Raw genomic sequence first — 22789 nt, forward strand, 5'->3', positions numbered from 1 at the left:
CCCGCAAACATCTAGGAACCTAAAATTGTTATCATGTTGTCACATTATATAAGTTTTATCCTTTTTAGAAAGAAAGGTCTTGGGTTTGAATTTGGGACATTATTTGTTTTCTTCAATTCAGTGCCAGTAAATATAATGGAAATTTAAAATAAGAAAAGTGTTCAAATGCATTTTTTTCCTTCATCATATGCACGTACTAGCATTCTGCCAACAAACATAGCTGATGCTATCAGCAATGCATGGCTCCCATACTCTATAGGGAAATGTACAGTTATTAAAATATTCCACCCAGTGTTTAAGGGAAAATAATACATTACTGTTGCATTTCTATGAAGACTAATGTGGTCAACTATGGGGAGAAGCTGTAGCTTGTTATGTGCAATCTGTTCTTGTCCGCTGGAGTCCAGGTCTTGTAAATATATGAGTGGTGACTCTCAGGACCTTCATGTTACAAAGTGATGGGAGGATGATGTGTTAGAAGTTTGAGAAAACAAATAGGAATAATAGCAAATGAAAAAAGGACAGTGAGCAGGTTGCTCAAAGGGCCCCAGCTGGCAGGACATGGGGTATAGTCACTGAAGGAAAGCTTGAAGACTGCAGAAAATTCAGGATAAACACGGAAGGATTGCTATGAATGGTCATAAATTGGTTAGAACCATTTAGAACCACATTCCCAACCTTAAGCAAATCATCAAACCTGAGTGGAGCGTGCCCACAGCTCTGGACCTCGTGTTGTATGATGTCACTGTGAAGTTTACGACACACAGTTAGTTGAATTATCATGTCATAAATTGCGCTGGAAGGTATGTAGCCTAGTCTTGGAAATCTCCTCAGGGGATTCCAACTGTAGATGACACCCCAGGCTGCAGAAAATTCCTGTCTTCCTGGAATTCCAAAGGGAAGGAAGAATAGACCAACAGAGAACAGAGGAAACTAAGAATGCGAGAGGATTTTATACTAGCAAAGTGATTAGGGAAAGGAGCCACCAGGCTTTTAAGTGTTGCATATTTTTTAATGTATGATGTAAATTGATTTAATCTAAATGTAATCACTGATTTGGAACAGTAACTGTGAAACCAGATAGTAGAGTCCAATATTGGACTGGACAAATACTGACTTATCAATTGATTAGTAAGTAGACTCTTAATTTTTGGAGGAGTACAAAGAGAATATGTATGTGACATTTTTTGAGAAACTTGACCCAGTGTTCAGAATCTGAGAAGTGAGTTTTTTTTAAATGTACTTAGGGAGCAAACATCTTCCCTGAGCCTCAGGGAAAGGAAAGCCCACTAGTGGCTGGAAAGGAATGAGGGGGAGGCTCAGGAAGCAGGGCCGGGAAGCCCTGGGTATTTCTCTAAGGTCCTGTGTGTGAGGCTACATTTCTATTCTGGGGCACTCTGTCCTTTGGCCTTTCAGTCTTGCATTCCCAATGAAGTGGAAGGGGAGAACTCACATCAAAGTCAGAGTTGGCCTCCACTAGTCACCACTGTGACTAACAAGACCACATTTTATTCCTACTTGTTTGTCCTGTGAAACATTTAATGAAAGGAAGACACAGATCAGCTGTGCACTCTTTCAAGAAACAGAAGCAGAACTAACACTAATTCATGTCCAGAGACTCAGTGATACCCAAACCAGAAAGAGATAATAAATAAAAGTCTATGAACTACAGATATCTCACATGACTAAAGATGAAAACAATTTTCAACAAAAAAACACCAAACTCCATCTCTCAATGTATAAACACAGTTATATGCCACGACCTAATGAAAATTATTAAGTATGTAATCTGGATAAAAATGATCATAAATGGATTTTTAGAGAGATTTCATTTTGATATATATACTAATCAAATTGATTCCCTCTCTATTACTCTTTATTAAAAAGTATTGTATTTTATAATTATTTTCATATACATAGTGTATATATCTGCATAGGCATATATGTATATATGCATATACATCCATATGTATATATGCATACATATGCATATAGTATATACACACACATAATATTTCTGTATATTAAAAATCACCTGGAGCCAGGCTCTGGTGGCTCATGCCTGTAATCCTAGCTACTCAGGAGGCTGAGATCTGAGGATAGTAGTTCAAAGCCAGCCCCGGCAGGAGAGACTGTGAGACTCTTATCTCCAATAAACCACTGGAAAGCCGGAAGTGGCGCTGTAGCTCAAGTGGTAGAGTGCTCGCGTTGAGCTGAAGAGCTGAGGGACAGCACCCAGGCCCAGAGTTCAAGCCCCACGACCGACAAAAAAATAAATAAATAAAAATAAATAAAAATCACCTGGATCCAGATCATGTTGTTTAACAGCAAGATTAGCAAGTTTGGGTGGTTGAATGGCACAGACATGGAAGCCCAACCCTTTGACTCCTGAGGCAGGGCGATTGTGAGTTCAAGGCTAGCCTGGGATATACAGCAAGGATTTATGAAAGAGGAGGAGAAAGAGAGAAGGCGGGAAAAGAGGGGGAGAGAGAGAAAGCAGTTCTATTTGCCTCTTTTTGATAAAGACAGGGCATGTTGAGAGCAGAAAAGCCTGGTTAAGGCCATTGTCAAGGTAATGTTGCTCAGAGCCCTGATCTTCTGAGGAAAGAAATGCACTCTCCAGGTAAGCCCCTGCATAAAGGGGGCTTCGACTGTTTTTTCTTTTTTCTGGTTTTTACCCTTGTGATACATTTGCCAGGAAACAAGATAAAACTTTCTGCAATTTTTGCCATTGTTTTTTATTTGGAAGTTTCCTGATCAGAGGTGAGAATATAAAATACCCATCTGGTATCACAGATGAAATACACTAATGATAACTATGGTTTGAAATAAACACATGATCCAATAAATGGTTTAAAAACACTTATTTCACGATATAGAAACAAGATACAAAAATCCATAAATATGTTTACTAAATGCTTTCTATACTATTATTGTTATCTTCAGTAGTGTACAAAGGGGTTGCTGGTCAACAAAGCAGCTTATGAACACAGTGCGTCGTAATCAATGCCACGCCTTTCAACGTTCTCTCCATTCCTCTCATCCCACCCCTGCCCTCAATTTTCTCAGTTTTGGAGGAGATTCAATATAATTTTGATGAATAAATGCTTTTATTAAAAAAGAATAACCTTACCTAAAACCAGGGTCAACCTAGATTATTTTGAGCATATAGTTATTATAAACATGTGTAATAATAAATCAATTTTATGTTAATATGTAACTATTCATATTAAGATCTATAATAACAATAACACATTCAAAGACTTCTTAGATGCCTAGTGTTCTTTTATCACTTTCTTATAGATGGTATTCTCATATCTTCTTTTTTTTTAATAGAGTCTGTTCACTTAATTCCAGAGACTCAAAGTCACATGGAATAATGGAGGAAAGGCCGTGTAGCTCCTTAGGCCTGACCCCAGAATCAAATATGGTTTATCTTAACTAAAGATTGAGCCCCTGATGTGATGACATCTCCCTGTTCTTCTGGCAACTCTAGAGTCTGAGGGAGGAGTATCACAGTCTGAGACCAGTCTGGGCCAAATCTCAGCATCCTGTCTGAATAATAGACTCAAGCTAGGGTAGTAAAGCGCTTGCCTCGCGTGCAACTCTTATGATAAATAAAACACCGGCAGACAAAGCCCAGCAATTTTTTTATGCTTCACGTGCTATGCCGTGTGGTGTCTTCTCTAGGCCGGAGCGTCCTTTGGTTCGTCTCAGTAAAGAATTGTAAAGATGAAAAACTTCTCAAAGGTTTTCATTCCTTTCTTACCCAGGTGGTTCGTTGTGGGGAAAAGACAATAGGTTTTGTTAGATGTCACTTACATGAAAGGCCAGGAAGAGAGATCAGTGTAGGTAAGGGAAGAAAAATGACCAAACTTTGTAGAAAAACAGACAAACCGTTCTTACAGTGAAGGGCAGTTGCTTGCAGCTAGCCGTGATCCAGGCTGCCGAGGCCTCAGGTTTTCCCACAAGGCTGGGCCCTGCACGTTCACGCAGATGCTCCACAGCCCTTCTAATTAAGTGATGATTCAAAGCCACCTGACCTGGTAGCAGCATTCCAATTCAAATCAATTATTGCTGCTACTGAGCTCACTGATAGTATCCAAGGTTAGCTGGAATGATAGAAAGGATCTAAGAAGCTGATAGACTTGACATGATTTAGAAAGGCTGGCTGTGTGAAACACAAGCTGGTATTTCATTGAAAAACTCACATCAACAGTATTTTGAGAAAGATGGAGATTTTATTTTAAATTTGATTTCTGGTACCAGTACTGAAGTTGATCTCAGGTCCTTGTGCACTTAACTTTTACACTCAAGACGGGTGAGCCACAGCTTTTCCGTCTTCTTGCTGGTTAATTGGAGATAAGAGTCTCGTGGATTTGTTTGGCTGGGCTGGCTTCAAACTGGGATCCTGAAAGCATGAGGGAATTATACGCACTGAAACTGTTGCTGGCAAACGTATTTCTGCATAGAAAACTTGATTCACGAAAAGCCAGACTTCTTACATATGCCCACCCTGTTGAGACAGGAAACGTGTCGAGTGTAAAGTTGTTATAGAGAATCTAGGCCCGTGTCTCAGAATTCTGAGAGCTACACTTCTCTCCTATGAAATCTTGGTGCTTTAGTCAGAAGGAAGAGTGAATTTTGTTGGCTGTCAGGAAGAAAAGAGAAGACTTCAGTGCCCAATAGAGTGATGATTATTGTTTTCAGTTTCTGTTTGTGCCTGTAGTCAGAGTTGAACTCAGGGCCTCATGCTCTCCCTTGGCTTTTTTTCACTCAAAGCCGGGGCGCTTTACAACTTGATTCACACCTCCACTTCTCCATTTTGAGCATTTTTTTTCTTTTAGTTAATTGGTGATAAGAGTCTTATGGAGTTTCCTGCCCCGGCTGGCTTTGAACTGTGATCCTCAGATCTCAGCCTCCTGAGTATCTGGGATCACAGACAGGAGCTACTGGTGCCTGGCTAATTATTGCTGAGGTTTTTATATGACTACTTGTAGGCCTGGAATATAATGAAATGCAAATTAATATGATTCGTATTGGGGTATCTGAATCCCTCTTCAAAACATGCCAGCCTAGTAGAGATTCTCTCTGTTCTTAGGAGGTGTAAGGCGGCGACACTCAGGTTTTCTCTGATGAAATAGAGACATAGCTGCTCACTTCTGGGAACTAACCACAGACCACAATCCAGCACCATAAGAACTCAGAGAAGAAGTGAGTTATTCTGAGCCAGTTGGGTGTCAGGAGTTCACAGAGTACAAAGCTATCATCAGAAAGTGGAAAAATATGGCTCACCCTTGGGAATCCTAAAACCAACACAGGCCATCATCAGTAAGTGTTCACCGTGCGCAGAAACCCAGGGAGTGCCACAATTCAACACATTCAAAGGGCAACAAAAGGAAACGATCAAAATAGCTACCCGAGAACAGTGACATCTAAAGCAGAGCTTTCCTTTCCTTTCTGTGATAGGTTGATGTTATTGAAACCTCGCATCAGTAGTTTTTAAAAGAGTAATGCTCTTGGGTTGAGCAACAAAGGGCAGTGGCAGTGGTTTCTTTTTCTTTCTTTTCTTTTTTCTTTTTTTGGTCAGTCGTGGGGCTTGAACTCTGGGCCTGGGAGCTGTCCCTGCACTCTTCAGCTCAAGGCGAGCGCTCTACCGCTTGATCCACAGCACCACTTCTGGTTTTCTAGTGGTTTATTAGAGATACAAATCTCACAGAGTTTCCTGCCCGGGCTGGCTTTAAGCTGTGATCCTCAGATCTCAGCTTCCTGAGTAGCTAGGATTACAGGTGTGAGCTATCAGCACCCGGCAATAGTTTCTAAACATGGCAGGTCAGCAAGCCAAGGAAGAAATGGAGCTCAAGGTACTGATGTAAGAAAGCTTCCGAAGGGACCTAGTCATGTAAATATAGCATATCATGTTTCTAAGCTTCTAGTTGTTGTTTTTTTCCGCCTTCCTAGGTCCTGGGGCTTTAACTCTGGCCCTGAACCTTCTCTCTGACTATTTATGCTCAAGGCTAGGGCTCTACCACTTGAGCCACAGGTCCACTTCTGGCGTGTGTGTGTGTGTGTGTGTGTGTGTGTGTGTGTTTAGTTGGAGGTAAGATTCTTCCTCATTTTCCTGCCTGTGCTGGCCTCAAACTGTGATCCTCAGATCTCAGCCTCCTGAGTAGTTAGGATTATGGGCATGAGCCACTAGTGTCCTGCAAAGTTTCTAGTTGTTTTTTTTTTAATATACCAAGCTAAAATAATCATTCAAAGTATGATTGTGAGGAATCAAGAGATGGAAACAGAATGCCTCAAAAATAATGAGGGTTAAATTAACTGTGGCTACATTTCCCCTCCCCTCCACCCCCCCACATGTCCTTTGTTAAGTTCTCCTGTATTGCTTGAGTCATGTGGATTGAATAAGACAAATGTAAATCAAAATACCATCTCAATAGAAGAAAGAAAGAGGATCCCAAAGTCTGGCAAAAAGAAATGCAATTTTTTGCCAGTTATGACTATTAGAATTGAACAAAGCCCTGGCTTGTTTGATTGCCAACTACTTGTGTTCTCTATCTCCTGAGATGATCTGTAAGAAATGGAAAGGTGATAATTATCTGTATAATTTCCTTTGCTTTTAAGATATAAGCCTATATATTACCTCTGTCCTAGCAGCTGAGGGCCACAGACCCAGGGCTGAGCTTAAGCTCCTTGTGAGCTGGCTGTGATCAGAGGGAAGGGTGGGGAATCTGAGGGAGAGACCCAGGCACTCTTGTTAGGCCCCTGGGCTGCTGCTTCTCAGAACCCCTAGCAGGAGCTCTAGTCCTTGGCAGGCCACTAGTGGAGCCAAACTTGAGCCCCTTTCCATCACCTCCTAACAATCAGCTTCACAGAGCGAAATTCCTATTTCAAAACCAGCGGGGAAATGGACGGAAGAGGGCAGATTGCTGAGAAGAAAGCCGATTTTTTGTTGTTGTTGGCTTTTTCTTCTCCAAAGTGGGAGGAGGATATGTGAGAGGAGAAAATACTCAAGGAAATATGGTATGGTGGCTGGTGTCTGTAACTTGAGCCTTGTCCCAAGAGAAAGTTCTTAAGATTTGTGGCCCCTGGGCAAGAATTACCCCATGCTTATCCTATGGTGCTTTCTCAGACTCGGCTAGAATTCCAGACAAAGGGCTTTTTTAACCCTTCCTCCCCCCTGAGCTCTGTCCTGGTAACTACTGTTCCTGTTTCTGTGCTTGTGAATGGCAGTAGAGGCCAGAGCTGGTGAGGAGAAGTGTGCGCTCGCTCACACATGTGAACTAACCCAGCCAGTGCTAGTATGTGCATTGCTGGTTTCCTGGATATAGCCCAGTCAATCAGTTTCCCCCAGCCAGGAGTGTGAATTAAAGCCCACTGGCTTCAGGACTAATTAAAGTCCCTGAAGTCCCTGGGGCGGTGGATATGGGCATTCTCACACAGCCAACAACTTGCAGGAGCTGCAAATGTAGTCAGTGGAAATGAAGTCCGAATTCAGCACGGCGGGGGCACGTGACTTCCTATTTCTGTAAGGTACTTCCAAGGGACTTCCTCTGCAGAGCTGCCTGAGTCCCAGCGAGCCCCGCCAAGTTTACTCTCCAATCCGGACAGAGACAGACTGACAGGCGTGTTTCCCTGAGCGATGGTGTCAGTTTCTTTTCTTTCTTTCTTTCTCCTCTGCCATTGCCAGCATGCAAGGATCTCGTGGCTCCTGGCCGTGATCGGAAGCTGAACACCCTGGTGCAGGTCTCAGTAATCCACCCCGCCCAGCAGAGTGTCTCAAGGTATTCCAGCACCGAGACTGTGGAGGTGAGCTTGCCTTTTGCACCCTCTCCCTTCCTCCCTTCCTCTAGCGCCCTCCCCGCCCCCGCCCCCCTCTCTGTTTCTCTGAGCATAAATTACTCTGTGGTCTAGAGCTGTTATTTTCCTGTCACTAAGGAAGCAATGCATACCAGTGGTTATCAAGGGTTCATGAGTTGTTCCATCACCAGAATAAACCCAAGGAGAAAGAAATCACCCGTTTTTCTTGGAAGACTTTTATGCCTCTTTCACACAAAACTTTTCATATGGGATTCCCAAACCAGATCGCAGCACAGAAAAGCAATAGATTTTAAATGAACTGGAGAGAACATACAGTGGGGGAACGTTGTCAGAGGACCTGTCGGAGTGCTCCATGTGTTCAGTAGTTTTGCTCTTTTCATTTGGTCCTGTGTTCTTCTATCTGATTTGTAGAAGCCACTGTTCCCAGCTGTATGTGGGCAGGTGCATGTGCATGTCTGTGAGCGTGTGTGTGTGTGTGTGTGTGTGTCTTTGTCTTTCAGAGGATGCTGTTTTTCCAAGAAAGGTTGGTTGATGAACTTGAGAATCGGTAATGTTTCCAGGCAAAAGGTGTAAAGATCACTCGTCCGATGAGCTATTTCCTATTTACCTTAATGGGTAGTGATAGATCGTTCAGATGTGTCAGGAGGAAACTGGTTATTGTGTTGGATCCAGTTTAAAAGAGGAAGTGTTTCCGTTCTGATTATTTTGTTCGGATCACACATTTCAAGACGCGAGTGGAGGAGAAAGACTTGCTGTTCTGGGGCTGGAGAAAGCTGACTAAGGCTCTCCCTCAGGTTTGTTTGCTTTGCTTAGATTTGTCAGCCATGTCTGTGTGGTGTGAGGTGTGGTCTGTGGGACCCTAGGCACCCAGCCCCAGACCTGGCTGGCTGGGGCCAACTGGGCCTGCTTTGGTGCAGTTGGTGGAAGAAGTGATTCAGACTGATCCTGAGTCACTTCTAGTATGGGACTGACCTAGATCCTGCCTGGATCCCTAATTCTGTTCTTTGGAAACTCTGTGTTCAGGCCATTGCTGACTTAACCAAAATAACTTCACTTGCTCACTCGACTAAAATCATAAAATTGTTCTGAAGAGTATTTTCAAGTCCTGTTCTGTGTTGTTTTGGTGCAGGTCCTGGGGCTTGAACTCAGGGCCTGCCTGAGTATTGTCCTGAAGCATTTGTGCTCAAGGCTAGAGCTCTGCCACTTGAGTCACAGCTCCACTTCTGGCTTTTTCAGTTGTTCATGGGAGATAAGAGTCTTGTGGACTTTCTTGCCTGATCTGAGTAGCTAGGATTTCAGGCATGAGCCACAAGCACCTGCCTGATTGTTTTCAAAATTTCGCCAAATTTTAAAACTTAATTACGTATTGATGTGTTTTTCTTCTTCTTCTTCTAAATTCTTATTATGCTACTTGCACATATCAAACAATTATTCTTTTCCATAAAAGTAATTTCTAGTAGATCATTTCAAAATTTTATATTGGAGTATGTGTGGCTATATTTTAGCAGTTTTATTCATTGTGGATCCTCATAGAGCCAAGGAAAACTGTATTTTGCTTTTGAAGTAAAAAAAAATGGGTGAATATCAAATGAGTGAGAGAATAACATGGGCTTTTAAAAACTTCCATAGACAATTGTGTGTGTGTGTGTGTGTGTGTGTGTGCATAAAACTGAAGGTTGGATGTCAGCTCTTAAAAAGGCCTTCTAAGGAATTGAAATATCCTGTGTGCCACATCCTGAGCCACAGCTCCTAATATACCATATTAAAGTTTCCTTTTATTAGTGTTCAAGTCAGTCTGGAGTGGGAAAAAAGTCACAACTGCACCTCAAAACACAAACAAATGCTGTCAAAGCATAGGTTAGGTAGCAGAATTACCAAATAAAGCTGAGAGAATAGCTTACATTTAACTTAGCCTACCTGCGCAATTTATAGATAACTATATAACAATAAAACGGTTAAGTACGCTGCAATGGACTGACATCGGGCCTGAAAGAAAGGTTAGGGGTAAAGTAACACTCATGTGTTCAAGACTTGTCATGCACAGCTCTGACAATACAGAAATCCACCCAGCCTACAGCTCAGTGGCACCCTCCTCCGGCACCACGTGCTACCGCTGGCTGCCTAGAGCTCCCTTCGAATGGAACCATGTCCTAGAACAGCGGGTCACAGTCCGCACACTTGTGTGTCGTTGCATGCTGTTGCCTGCAGTTGCTGCCTTATTGAATCCAAGTTGTCTGCGTGTGCTATTTCAGGGAACAAGAGACCCACTGTTTCTGACTGGTGTCACATTCCCACCCGAGTACCCCATCTACGAAGAGACCACAATAAAACTAGCCGTGTATGATGTGAAGGACAAGTCCCACGACACTGTAAGTGCCTCCGCTTCTTTCTTTCTTTGGGAAAATGAAGGACGTGTGCTTTTCTGTGAGTGGGCTTTGGAAGCCACTGACATTTGTTTTTCAAGGGGTACTGGGTCTGTGTTTATACTTGTCCTCCATTTCTAGTGTTTCGGGTGTTGTTCGTATTCATCTGGCTGATGGCCAGGATGGGAGCCGGCTGAAGGAAAAACCTTCAGGGTAGATTCCCTCTCTTTTAGAGAGGCTTATGACCTCGTGGCTTGTTTGTGGCTATAGTTACTACGGTTGTGTGGATCTGAATGGGCGATACTGCGGCAGAAAGCGGGTCGACGATAGTCAAAGCTTTCAAGATATTGTAACTTTTCAAAAAAAAAACAAAACAAAAAAACAAAAGCCCACGATGGATAAAGTGCTATACTCTTAACAACTTACTGTTTTGAATACTATCAGGTCAGAAATCTCCTCAATTTTTACTGTCATTGTTACTGGCATCCAAGTCAACAGAGAAGGTAATAATTGATCTCGTTGCCTCAAGGCCATGAATAATCCCAGTGGCCTTTTGTTGTAGATACTTCTATCTTCTGACTTGGTGAATTCCACTCTTGTATGGACATTGAGGTGCTGGTGCAGTCCCTAGTGGCCACTCGCACAATACCTGGGCAGATAAGAATGCCGCTATGAAGAAGTTGATGAGAAGGAAGTAGCCTCCTCCATGAAAGCTCTCCCAGCAGAATGAACTTCAAGGCAGGAGAAAGATGGGGTTCTTAATGGTCAACAGTAAAGGAAAAGGAAGGAAGGGCATTGGTGGCAGGTATACCGGTAGGCTCCAGGAAGGTTATAGCTAAAACGAAGAGTGGCTACCGAGCTGAGGAGCCGCACCGAGGGATTTCCCTTCAGCTTCAGTAACTACTCCTTTCTCTAAGGAACATTTGTAAATGTTTATTTCTCTATTATAGTACAGGTTGTCAGATAAGTGCACAGTACATACAGAGAACAGAAATAATGATGGTGGTCTGGTAAAGTTATTAAGTAGGAAGGTTCTACAAACAGACTGTCTGGATTTATTTCAACTGCCAGCTTTGAGACTCTAGGAGAGTTAATGTTGGGTTCCTTAATTTCCTTTATTATTCTATTTGTTGTTATTCTTATATTTATTCTATCACCTTGTAGGGTTGTTATAAGGATTGAATGAGTTAACGCATGGAACTTTTTATAAGACTAGTGGGCGCAGAGTAATTAGCAAATGTTAATTTACTGCAATTATTATTGTTTTTGCTGCCAGCTCCTATTTCTCCATACATGGTACAAGTCAAAGCAGGGAATAGTAGCTGAAATGGCTATCTGTATTTAGGGTCTTTGTATTTTTTTTTCAAGTGATCCTACATTTGCTGCTTCCAACTTTTCTGAGAAAGAGATAAGATCTTGGGTGAAGCCAGCCACTGAAAAATTAGGAAGCAAGCATAAACTATGGACTGTTATATCCTACAAAGCATATGATTACATTCAGCCTTGCAACAGTCCCACGGTGTCAGAAAGACAGAGAACATGAACGCACGGAGCTAGGGAAGCGCTATACCTCAGGTGCCAAGGTTTGCCCGTTCAGTGCTTGTGTTTACTCAGGGGCAAAGGTGTTTCTTTCTCTTCTGGTCCCTCCACTATATATTGATGCTCTAGACATAAACAGTGTTCTTAAGCATTAATTATGGTTCTTGTTGACTTCCGTTGCTGGAAACTAATTATTTGGCATCTTTCAAAGACTTACTTTCTTTATCAGAAGTGTTATCACATAAAAGCATGGGATCAACTGGAGCTCCTGCTGTGAAATAAAATTTCTGAAATTTGAAAATACTTAAGAAATGCAAACAGCTTTTGTTTGGAAAATGCTGTTAATTAAAGCATAACCTTTTCCCTAAAATAGCTAAGGATTAGCTTCAGTGATGGTAGTGTAAATAGAAGCGCGGTTCGCGAATATTCTAATAGTCCCCAGGGACACGGGGCTGGTGCCAGCCTCATCTTCTCATATGTTCTTCTTTGGGGCTAGGGAGATAAAGCAGGCGGTCCAGTGCTTATAACGAACAACCTAAATTCTTTAAGATTGTCATGTGTTTAAGGTACAAGGAATGAGACTGAACAATTCTATGATTTTGGATCACTCATGAATTATATGCATGCAGTTCAAAGTGTATTTGAGTCCATCAAATGATCATATTAGACTGACTCAGCAATGCAGTCTTCTGTATCGCTCGATTTCTAATTAGTTAAGGCAGGTGACTAATCTGGTTGTGTTTTCCTTTGGCGTTGATCATTACTTAGAGTTTGTGAGACAGATATATTGCTTTGCCATTCCATATTTATTTACCTGCTCGTATTAAATGTGTGAAGAGAGAAATGATGGCCTTTTCTATGTTGTCCCTCCTCCCCAGTTCAGCTGTTACTTATCATCTAGCTGTTGTTCTTGTGTTCCTGTGACTATCCAGACCTTTGCATCACAACCAGTGGGAGAGTGATGGTCTGGAATGTTCCTTGTTCCCTCCTATGGCATCTCAGCCTCCCCATGGCTGGTGAAGCCTCCCTGGGAGGCAGATGGGTAGTACTTGGTGGATGGGGTAGAGTTTGGTGTAGGTGTCAGGGTGACTCTTCAGATTGGAGTGACATTGTGATTCTTTTCCCCTCATGATGAAAAATTTACTTTTTTTCAGAATGGATTGCTCTAATGTCTAGCTGTCTGTTGAGGACCGGGAAGTTGTGTAACCTAGCTAGCTCATAACAGCTGGAATGCACTGCCCCCTTTTAGAATTCAATAGAGATATTGGGTAAAGCTGCTTTCCAGGCAGTTTTCTTACAGTCAAGCATCCACAACGAGCAGCCCAGGGAGCATGCGTATCCTTGAGGACTCGGCCCTGCAAAGGCTCACTGAGCTCTTCACTCTGTCCAGTGGGAGGACTGAGCATCATGGGGCAGCATTGAGGAGAGGGGTGGAGGAGCCATGTGGCGCTCTGTATTGAGCCAGCGAGGTAGACAGTCTGGGGTTTATTCTTGTCTACAGAAATCTAATTTGGTATGTATCTTCTCTTTTTACAAATCTCTGTTTCTTCACCGTAAGGAGGCAGAGGTTAACCCAGAACTACACAGATCAGGTGGGGAACAGCTACTCTTGCTTACTTTTTTCATATCTTTCCTTTCTTGGGGCGGGAGTGGGGAGCATGGGGACCAGAACTAAGATTTATGCCAGGAATCTAACTCAGGACCTTGTACATGTGGGGTAAGAGCTCTACCACTGAGCTATATCCCCAGCAGCAGAAACTCTTTCAGGAGCCCTTTATAGGTATTGTACTAGAAATGTTTGAATTACTGGTATATAGAAAATATCATGTGATTACAGGGGAAAAACAGAAAGCTCCCATAGCATAGTTTATAGAGACTAGGTAAGCATAATACCCAAACCTGATGAATGTTTTAAGAAGCAAACTACAATTAAAATTCTATTAAAAACAAATGAAGACATTGAAACGAAAGACTACTGAATAGAATTCATCTATGTGAGGGGAAAGAAACTATGCTTGAACCAGGTAGAGTTTATTTTAGCAAAGTATAATTGTTCAGTATTACTGTGTCAGTCAATACAATCCATTTGGTTAATAACTAAAGGAGAAAACTCAATGCTAAAGAGGTATTGGATAGTGTGGCAACATGGATAAGAAAGGGGAAATTGATTACTAGAAGATAATAAAAAAATCTATTCCAATAAAATGATGTAAGTATTCTCAAACAATTAAGTGCTTAAATAATTGGACACTAAGTTAGCCATGCCATTATTATTAGTCAATATTCACTACAGGTTAGAGGAATGGAAATGAGAAAATTATATTACTTATACATAAAATTCAGAGGCAGAAGATAAAATTGTTTTCTAATGATATGAAAGTCCAAAAGAATTTAGTAAATAAAAGTCCAATATGATTAGTTGGTAAGTTGAATATAATTTGGTTGGATGTAAATGAACATATTTATGAATAAATAGCTTCTCCCTTTTATAGCAAAGTATACAATCTGGAAAAGCATAAAAGCGCATAGAAGAATATGCAGAAAGATCTTTATAACTGGATAAGTGGCATTTGTGTTGCAGGAGAAGGGCCAATGGAAACTGACGACATTCAGTTTATCAACATAATGCAACTTTAATCGAAACATCCAGAGTTCTTCATATAGACAGGGATGTTGGGGACTGAATGAACTCTGCTTAGAGCTTATGGGGAAAATCAATACCTAACAATAATCAAGGACAATTTAAAAAGCGTAGTAAGGCTTACCTGATCAGACATCAAACACAGCATAGAACTACTATAGTTAAAACCACCTCAAGGTTTGATCATAGGAATGAATGGATGCCCGGAGATGCTCGGCAGCCTGCCCCACCCAGAGGCAGGCTTCAGAGCGTGCGATGACTACCCATGTTTCAACTTACTTTTTATCTAGCATTTAAGAAAAAAGATGGTGACATAAATGCACATGTGGAAGAAAAATTATAGCCCCACCATATCCTATATACAGATATGTATTTCAGGTTGCATCAATTAAGTGTGGGAAATTAAACTACATGAAAACCCATCCAAAACAATTCCAGAAACTCTGTACATTATACAGGCAGAACAAAGGAAGTTTTCTAAAGAATGTGAATACAAAAGCATGGTAATTTATGAGTATTTGGTGATCGAGATGTTTTACATTGGGATATATCATAAACAACAGAGATAGAATAGATGTGGAAAATTATTTGCAACTTAGCAATTATTGTTATAATCTCCATAATAAGTAATTATAATATATAAGAAAATTGGTCAACAGTTGAACAAAGAACGCAATAGTCTTCAGACAAAGGATTCTAAATTAGAGGAAAAAGCACAAGAAATTTGAGAAAAGAAGCTATTTACCTTCCCTTGGAGACACAAAACTAGAATAGCAAGGTGATTGTTAATTGTTTACAATCAGATTCGTGAAACCTTTAAAGACTATTAATGGCAAGGATGTGAGAACATATTATTCTCATATATTACTGGTTAAATGTCAATTTTTCTCAATTTAAAAAGTGGCCGGGTGCCAGTGGCTCACGTCTGTAATCCTAGCTACTCAGGAGACTGAGATCTGAGGATCACAGTTCAAAGTCAGCCCGGGCAAGGAAAGTCCATGAAACGCTTATCTCCAATAAACCACTAGAAAACCGGAAGTGGCGCCGTGGCTCAACTGGTAGAGCGCTCGCCTTGAGCTGAAGAGCTGAGGGACAGCGACCAGAGTTCAAGCCCCATGACTGACCAAAAAAAAAAAAATGTGGTCTACCCTGGGTATTACAAGTAAAGTTGCGTGTGTAGCTGATCCAGAACCTTAGTCTTAGTTACCAAACTCACAGAAATAAAACACCAAGATGTAAAAAAAAAGTAGTGAAAAGACCGAGTCATGAGAGTGAACGCTTAGAAACAGAGTGCAGGTGTGCAGGGTGGGGAAATGTGTGAGAAAATCATGGCTCAACCACAGAACAGGATATCCTGAAACCTGGAGTAAATAAGATGCCAGGCAAGGGAGCGCTAAAACCACACTGTATGGAATTCAAACATTGTAGAACCAAGTAAAACAAGATGTTTCAGAGAATATGTAGTTTCGTTAAAAAAAACACTTAAAATGTGTGTGTGTGTGTATTATATATACGTGTGTGGGTGTTGTTTACATCTAGAGAGTACGTAGTTGCACATAGCTCTTATGAGCATAGAGGAAAATGTATGCGCATCCTTACCATACATAGAACGGAGGAGAGGAGTACGCGAGGCGTGTGAGGAAGAGGGGGAGATAATAGCGCAATGGCAGAATGAAGCTGTATGTCAGAGCTGCAGGTCTTCCACGGAAGGACCACTGTGGACACATCGCAGCCTGACAGCATGCTGTCCACTGTGGGCTTGGGAGCCGTGCGGGCCTACTGTTGGTGGCCATTTGAAGGGAATGAAGGCAACTTCTGGAGATTGGTAGGCAGGTTTGTGCAGGGGAGGAGGAGGAAAATAGCAATCCCTAGCGATGGTTCCTGAAGGTCTGCATTAAGTTGGGAGATGTTCACTGGGGTCAGGAGGCGCTCCAGCAGCAGCAGACGGGAATGCACCATCTCGGCAGGGTTAACAGTCATGTTTGTCTACCTCACCCCCCAATTAAATAATCTGATAGCTGACCCGACAGTGACATTCGCCAGTGAGGCCCTGAATTGGAAGATGGCTTATTTCTGTTTCAAGTTACTTCCCTTTGTGCTGGGATGTTTTCCTCATTTCTACAGTCTCAAGTACTGTGCAGTTGTTACCATTTGCTTCGTGGCTTAGGCCTTTGGCGCCTGGCTGGCCAGGGCTGCTGTGTCCATGCTGTAGCAGGGCAGAGCAGAGCAGCTGTGGTCCCGGGGGGCCCAGGGAGCTCGCCAGTGGGTGCAGTGGTGGTGGATGCCTGGCATTGGCTTCCTATTCGTGCACAGATGAAATATGATACATTGCCAAAATATTTCCAGTGCTTTGAAAGGAGCAGAAGCTAGTCATTTAAAAGGTTAGTCTGCTTTGGCTAGGAATAGCTTTTAATTACTGTAAGTTTATAGACACCGCACAGTGGGAACAAAAGACAATTCTAAAGAAACATCGGCTTTCCTTGCTATCATTTGAATGCAATGGTAATTGCAACTGGGTTGAGGCTGGCATTTAAATTCAGGTAAAACTTTTAAGCTCACCAAGGAAAGTCCTATGTACAGCAGTAGAAGGTCATGTCGTTTGCTGGGAAAGGGGTCTCTGCTGCCTTCACGGCACCGAGGTGGACTTCTCCTTCTGTCAGGGCCAGGCTCGTTAGGTTTCATAGCCTGGGGCTCGGGCATCTTCTGATGTGCTCACTGGGCTGGGAGCTGAAGGCTGAGGGTTCGGTTCCTTCCTCTACCTCACCCTGAGGAACTCAGTCAGTGTGTGTGTTCAGAAAGAGGGAGTCTTTCGTATCCACTAGGGGAAATAACTTGGTTAATTTTTATTTTCAAAATGATCTTTAAGGAGTTGTACAGAGGGGTTTCTGCTCAGCACGTCCATTTGTGAGTGTGATGTATCTTACCAACGTCACCCCTTCCTTCATTCTCCTCCATCTGCCCCTCAGGTTATCTGGTTCCATGTTCAATCTGTTCATTGGGTGTTATGACTATATTCACCCATCTTTTCTCTCTCCATTGATCTGCCTCCTTAACCTTTATCTCCCTCTCTCCTGTATAAATATGCTTCAGCTTCTTGGTATTCATTGTGTAAAACTGTTATTCCTTTGTTTAAAGGAGTTACACCATTAGAATCTCCCCCTGTGTATGTCCGTACTTTAGTCCACTTATTTATGTGTAATGCATAGGACCCTGTGTATGCTTCATCTACGTTTATAATTTAGATTTAATTTGCACATGAGAGAAAACACTCCCACTTTGTCTTGCTGAGCCTGAATCCTTTCACTTAACATAATTTTTTCCCCAGGTCCATCTATTTTCCTACAAATGACATAATGTTTTTCTTTCTGGTGGATGAGCTATGATGATGAGATCAGGCACTATTTAATCAGATAGATAAAATTTTACAAAACACACTGATTTTTCCCCACTTGGGTGTTTAAGAAAACATTATGATATTCGTATGAGTGTCTTGAAAGCAGATTCCAAGAAAATATTAATTGAATAGGGCTTAAGTAGCAGTAATACCTCACCCACCACACCCCCCCCCACAGTGAATTTAAAGCATATGTTTTAGCAGCCACATTTGCTTGTTATTCTCAAATTTCAGCAGAGACATAGTAAAATGTGCAGAGCATCTCGATTGGTTCTCAGAAGAACAAAGAAATGGGCCTCTTCAAACTCTAATCTTGGAGCTACATCATTTTAAATATGAACCCTTTACAGTGAGTGATTGTCACAAAGTTGTATGTCTCTGTGTGTTTAGCAAGACAACGTTTTCAATCATAGGCTCAGGTTCATTTGCAGCTAAAAATAGAGCTTTAAATATCCTCAAGACAATGTGAATATCCAGAGAATTTTTCTAGGCAGAAATATTTCTGTTAATGTGGGCTAAAATGCAGAGCTCTTACCTACCCAGTGTTTTGTTTGTCTTCGGCTTTCCACAAAAATACATGTAGTATAAATAGTTGCTTTTTCTTGGCATTGCTTTCTTCCCCTTTGACACCTTAAGAAGTATTATAGAAGAACAATTACCAACTGGAAATGAATTATTATACTAGCCTGGCAAAGACAATGGTGATTTTTAAGAGGCATTGGAAAACTCACCGAGAGAGGCACATGCTGGGTTTCCTGTCCCTACTGTGGGAAAGCAGACACACGCAGTGCTAAAGCCAGCTGTGCTAGAGAGGCTTTCAAACCCAGGATCAAGAGCACAGCCCTTTGTCCTCTGATTCCTTCCTAACCACAAGGCTGAATTGCAAGCTGAAGACACTAGAAAGACAGAAGCTCCAGGCTTAGATCTGCTCCTTATGATAGCACTTTGCACAAGTCTTCTCCTTGGGCAAGTCAGCTTTTGCAGCTATAAAATGTGGACTTTGATATTTGCTCTGTCCCTTGATTTAGACATGGGAAAAAAAATGAAATAGAAATGCATGTGCCAGCAAGGGATTTTGTTTTTCCCTGAGCAACACTGTATTTCCAAGAGAAGTCTTCGTGGCTCGATGGTACCAGAATCCACAAGGTTGTCAGCATTACCTGAGCATTGATTAGTCTAATATCTCAACCATATTCTGGTCAGGTAACTTGTGGCTGCTCAGGGGTCTGTGCAGAGTGATAGGTGAAGAGCGGTGAATAAGAGCCCACGTTTTCCCTTTTGATTTTAGTATTCCGCTATTCTGATGCTCTGCGTTCTGCATCTCTGACAGTCATTACCTAATTATTTCTTTCCAAAAGGAGAGGAAAAAGGACAAAACATGACTTGCTAGGCACACTCAGGTTTTCCAGTGTAACATAAATGGCAGTCTATCTGTGGGTCTGCCTTCTAAAACCACACATAAGGAAGAACGAAAGAGAGAAACATGTCCACTTCCTTGAGATCCACTTGTCAAACCATGCTTCCTCCCAGTGTGATGAATAGTGACTCTGCCCATCCCTCTTTGGCTCTCTTTCCACTTTGAGTCGTCGTTGTCCAGTTTGATATGTAAGGGATCATTTCAAAAGCACTGAGTGAAAGCATTTTGTGGAATTTGCCTTCTTTAAAGCGTTTTGTTAGTAGAATGCTTCTTTTATAGCCTGACCTCATGAAATTCATGAAAATTAATTAGATGAAACTGGTTAAAGCAACTTTTGCGACCACAACTACCTAAAAAGTGCACTAACAATCCTCTCCTGCCCGTAAACATGGTTTAACCAGTTGGACTCCTAACAACATCAAAGATAGAAGATGCAAATGTCATTACTGAATTACACCAGAGTACAAATGCAGACAGTACACAATAGAGTAAGCTAGATCTACCCTTTAATATCAGGGATAATTCTATTTGGGCCTTATAAAATAGAAAGATGAAATAAATGACACCATGTTAAGATGGAAAGATCAAAGGATAGAGCTGCCTAGATCTACGGAGATAAATATCTTCTTCTTCAGTAGAATAACAGGAAATTCTTAACACAACCATTCTGAATCACACCGACTTTTCTAGGCTCTTTATATTTGCTCATTCAATCTTTACTATGCTATAGATAAATGGATATCATTCTTCCTTCCTAGATGAGATTGAGACACCAAAAGGAAACCCACCTTAACAATGTAATTAAGTAGAATTTCTCAAATTTGAACTGGGTCTCTTTAGCTCCTGAATCTGTACTATTCTTAATCATTCTATTCTAAAAGAAACACAACTAACATCCATTGTCTAGGTTTCTATTACATTTTGCCTCAAGAGTATATTTACTTGCATATTTCAAATCTCAAAGAGAGGAATTCTATTTTACAGAAATATATTTGTCTCTATGTATTTGGGATTTATTATCTTAGGTTTCCAGAACCTTAAAAGGTCAAGCATTGTTACTCTATTCATCTTTTCAAACACTTTCTCCTTCATGAAAGGGCACCAATCTATCGAATATAGATGCAAACACGGAATTTATGACACTTATAGGACTTGGCTTCTCTATCAGGCCACTTTCCACTCCCCCGGGCTGCAAAATAGTAATTGTTACAGCCCACAGCTATTTGAGGCTGATCCTTGTTCTGGAAAAGAGATGATTCCATTTAAAACTGTCTGTTCTTCAAGACCAGTAGAAAATTGTGCTGTCTGGCCTAGTATGTGTATGTGTGTGTGTATGTGTGTGTGTCTGTATGTCTGTGTTTATATATTTTGTAGGCAGGTGTCCTTGGTTCAGGGTGGAACACCTAAATAAGCAATGATGTAGGATGCTATTTGTGGGGACAGCAAGGTAACGGGAGTTGGAGTGGTGTTCACTTCTGAGACAAGAAGACTCTTTTCTGGAGAGAGAATTCCTCTTTCAGTGTTTTAAGAATCATATTTAAGTTTTGACTCAGTGTGCTCGTTTATGAGTCAGGTACATTTTGCTCAATGTCAGCCCGTCGTCAGTGTCTGCCATCGCTCCCCATGCCATCCACACCCTCAGTTTTCTAGCCCCACTTTTGCTCCTATACACTGAAGAGTATGACCGCATCCGCCCACCCTTCCTCTCTCCCTTCATCTGCCACTGGCGCCTTGAATTTTCGGCCCTCTGACACAGGTTCCAGGTTCCTGGTATTCATTTTGTTAGACTGCGAGCTAATTGTCCAAAGGAGTGATCCCACTGGAATTCTACACCCTCCTTCGCCTTGCCCCTGACACGTACTAGACTCTAGTTAATAGGTTTGCTTTTATATGCATATGAGCCCTATCTATTTATATATACATTTATAAATGAGATCTAACAGCTACAGATGAGAGAAAATGGGGTCCTTTATCCAGGAGAGGGAATATTTCTGCCCACGATAGGAAAGAGAGATTCTCTTCTACCTTATTTTTTCATCCACAAAAATGTGTGCTGATTCTCCTTCCAAGGCCGGCATTCCTGCAAGCCGCGAGTGAGAGGCCTCCATGTTGGAAATGAAGCAAGGGCGTGGTCAGGGCCACCTGCCTTCACCGACCGTGCTCTTAAACCTCTCCACTTCTTCCCCCCACAGAACCAAATGTGCGGAGTATGTTCTGTTTTTATTGTTACCATCTGAGTCTTTCCTTCCCTCTAATGCACAGCATTATATATAATTTGGGAAATCACTCCGAGTCTGAACTGTTTTATTATGGTGATTTATTTTAGAGGGAAATATAAAAGAGATTTAGAACTCTAGACAAACTCCTTCGGGACTCATTATGCATGGGCTACTGTGCTTCAGGAGAGTGTGTAGTTTTTCAAAGCAAACTGCTGGACATTGTCCCAGATTAGTAATTGACGATTATGAGGACATTTATTTATATCAGGAAGATAGACACTCTGAATGAACAGACTTGGGTCTGAGTATTTAGTATCTGTTTGTCATCTTGACCTATTTAATTACCTGAATTCTAATATTGTTTAAGTAATTATTATGTGTATTACCATTGGTGTGTCAAGATACTCTGGATTCCTAGGCACTAACCAAAAACTGTCTTTTCAGCTGGTGCGTCTTACTCCAAGGAGTGAGGAGGGAAGAAGATTATTTATGCTAATACTTACTTCTGACTTCTTTCATTGATGGTCAGGGATATGGACTGTCAATATCAGAGTATCAGATGCCTTACCAACATTCCAATCTGTAATGAATATCGTTTCCATTTTGGCAGGCAGTTGACTGGTTAATTACATTCTAAAGAGAAGTCTGGTTTACTATATTCCATCTTAGCAAATAGTCTGGTTATTTTGTCTGCCTCCCACCCCCCCCCGTCCCTCTGTACATATTGTTTTCCCCTACTTCTCCTCCCTGTTCTGGCCTCTCTGGTCTTAGGCCCTGAGCTTCCCAAAGGATGCTATAAGCAGCTGGTGAGGAGGACATGGATGGGGAAGATCTGGCTGCTCACAGGCGTCCACCCGTGTGCTGGTTCTGATTGGCCGCTCTCCTCTCTAGTGGTAGTTTCTGTCATTCTGCAGCCTTACCCCTGCTCCAGCGCTCAGCGTGCCCCACAGACATGGTGCCTTTATTTCTGCTTTTCAGTCAGTGGTAAATAGAAGTGACCACTAGCCCACATTTTTTTTGGCTTCATGGGATCCTCCTCCTCCCCTTCCTCTTTCTCCTGCTCTTCTTCCTCTTCCTCCCCTTCCTCCTCCTCCTCTTCTTATTCTTTTAAATAATTGCATTGCCATTGTTAAGGCGTTCTACAGGGGCTACCACGTCATGTGTCAGGTAATGAGTACGTGTCCTTTTTGGACAATGTCACCTCTCCCTTTGCTCCCCCCACTCGTTTCCCCCTCCCACCCAGCCTACCGGTTACATAGATCTTTTCCACATAGTGTATACTGCATTTGTTCCCCCTTTCTCCTTCCTTTTCTCTATCCCCTCCTCCCCCATAGATGAAAAAACAACTCAAAGCAAGAACAGACACCACCACCATCACCACCACCACCAACA

The 22789-nt window shown here is 41.8% G+C and overlaps 1 protein-coding gene across 4 annotated transcripts in view; it reads left to right on the forward strand.

The window, feature by feature from the left end:
- Positions 1-22789, forward strand: part of Inpp4b (inositol polyphosphate-4-phosphatase, type II, 105kDa) — a 354826-nt gene that overhangs the window by 98614 nt on the left and 233423 nt on the right. For all 4 annotated transcript variants that reach the window (XM_013029535.1, XM_013029536.1, XM_013029537.1 and 1 more), the window contains exons 5-6: positions 7694-7812; positions 10077-10193. In XM_013029535.1, coding sequence (XP_012884989.1) covers positions 7694-7812; positions 10077-10193 — 236 coding nt within the window. The remainder of the gene's footprint in view (positions 1-7693; positions 7813-10076; positions 10194-22789) is intronic.

This window comes from Dipodomys ordii, unplaced genomic scaffold (genome assembly GCF_000151885.1).
Source record: "Dipodomys ordii isolate 6190 unplaced genomic scaffold, Dord_2.0 Scaffold119, whole genome shotgun sequence".
In the NCBI taxonomy this organism is placed as follows: Eukaryota; Metazoa; Chordata; class Mammalia; order Rodentia; family Heteromyidae; genus Dipodomys; species Dipodomys ordii.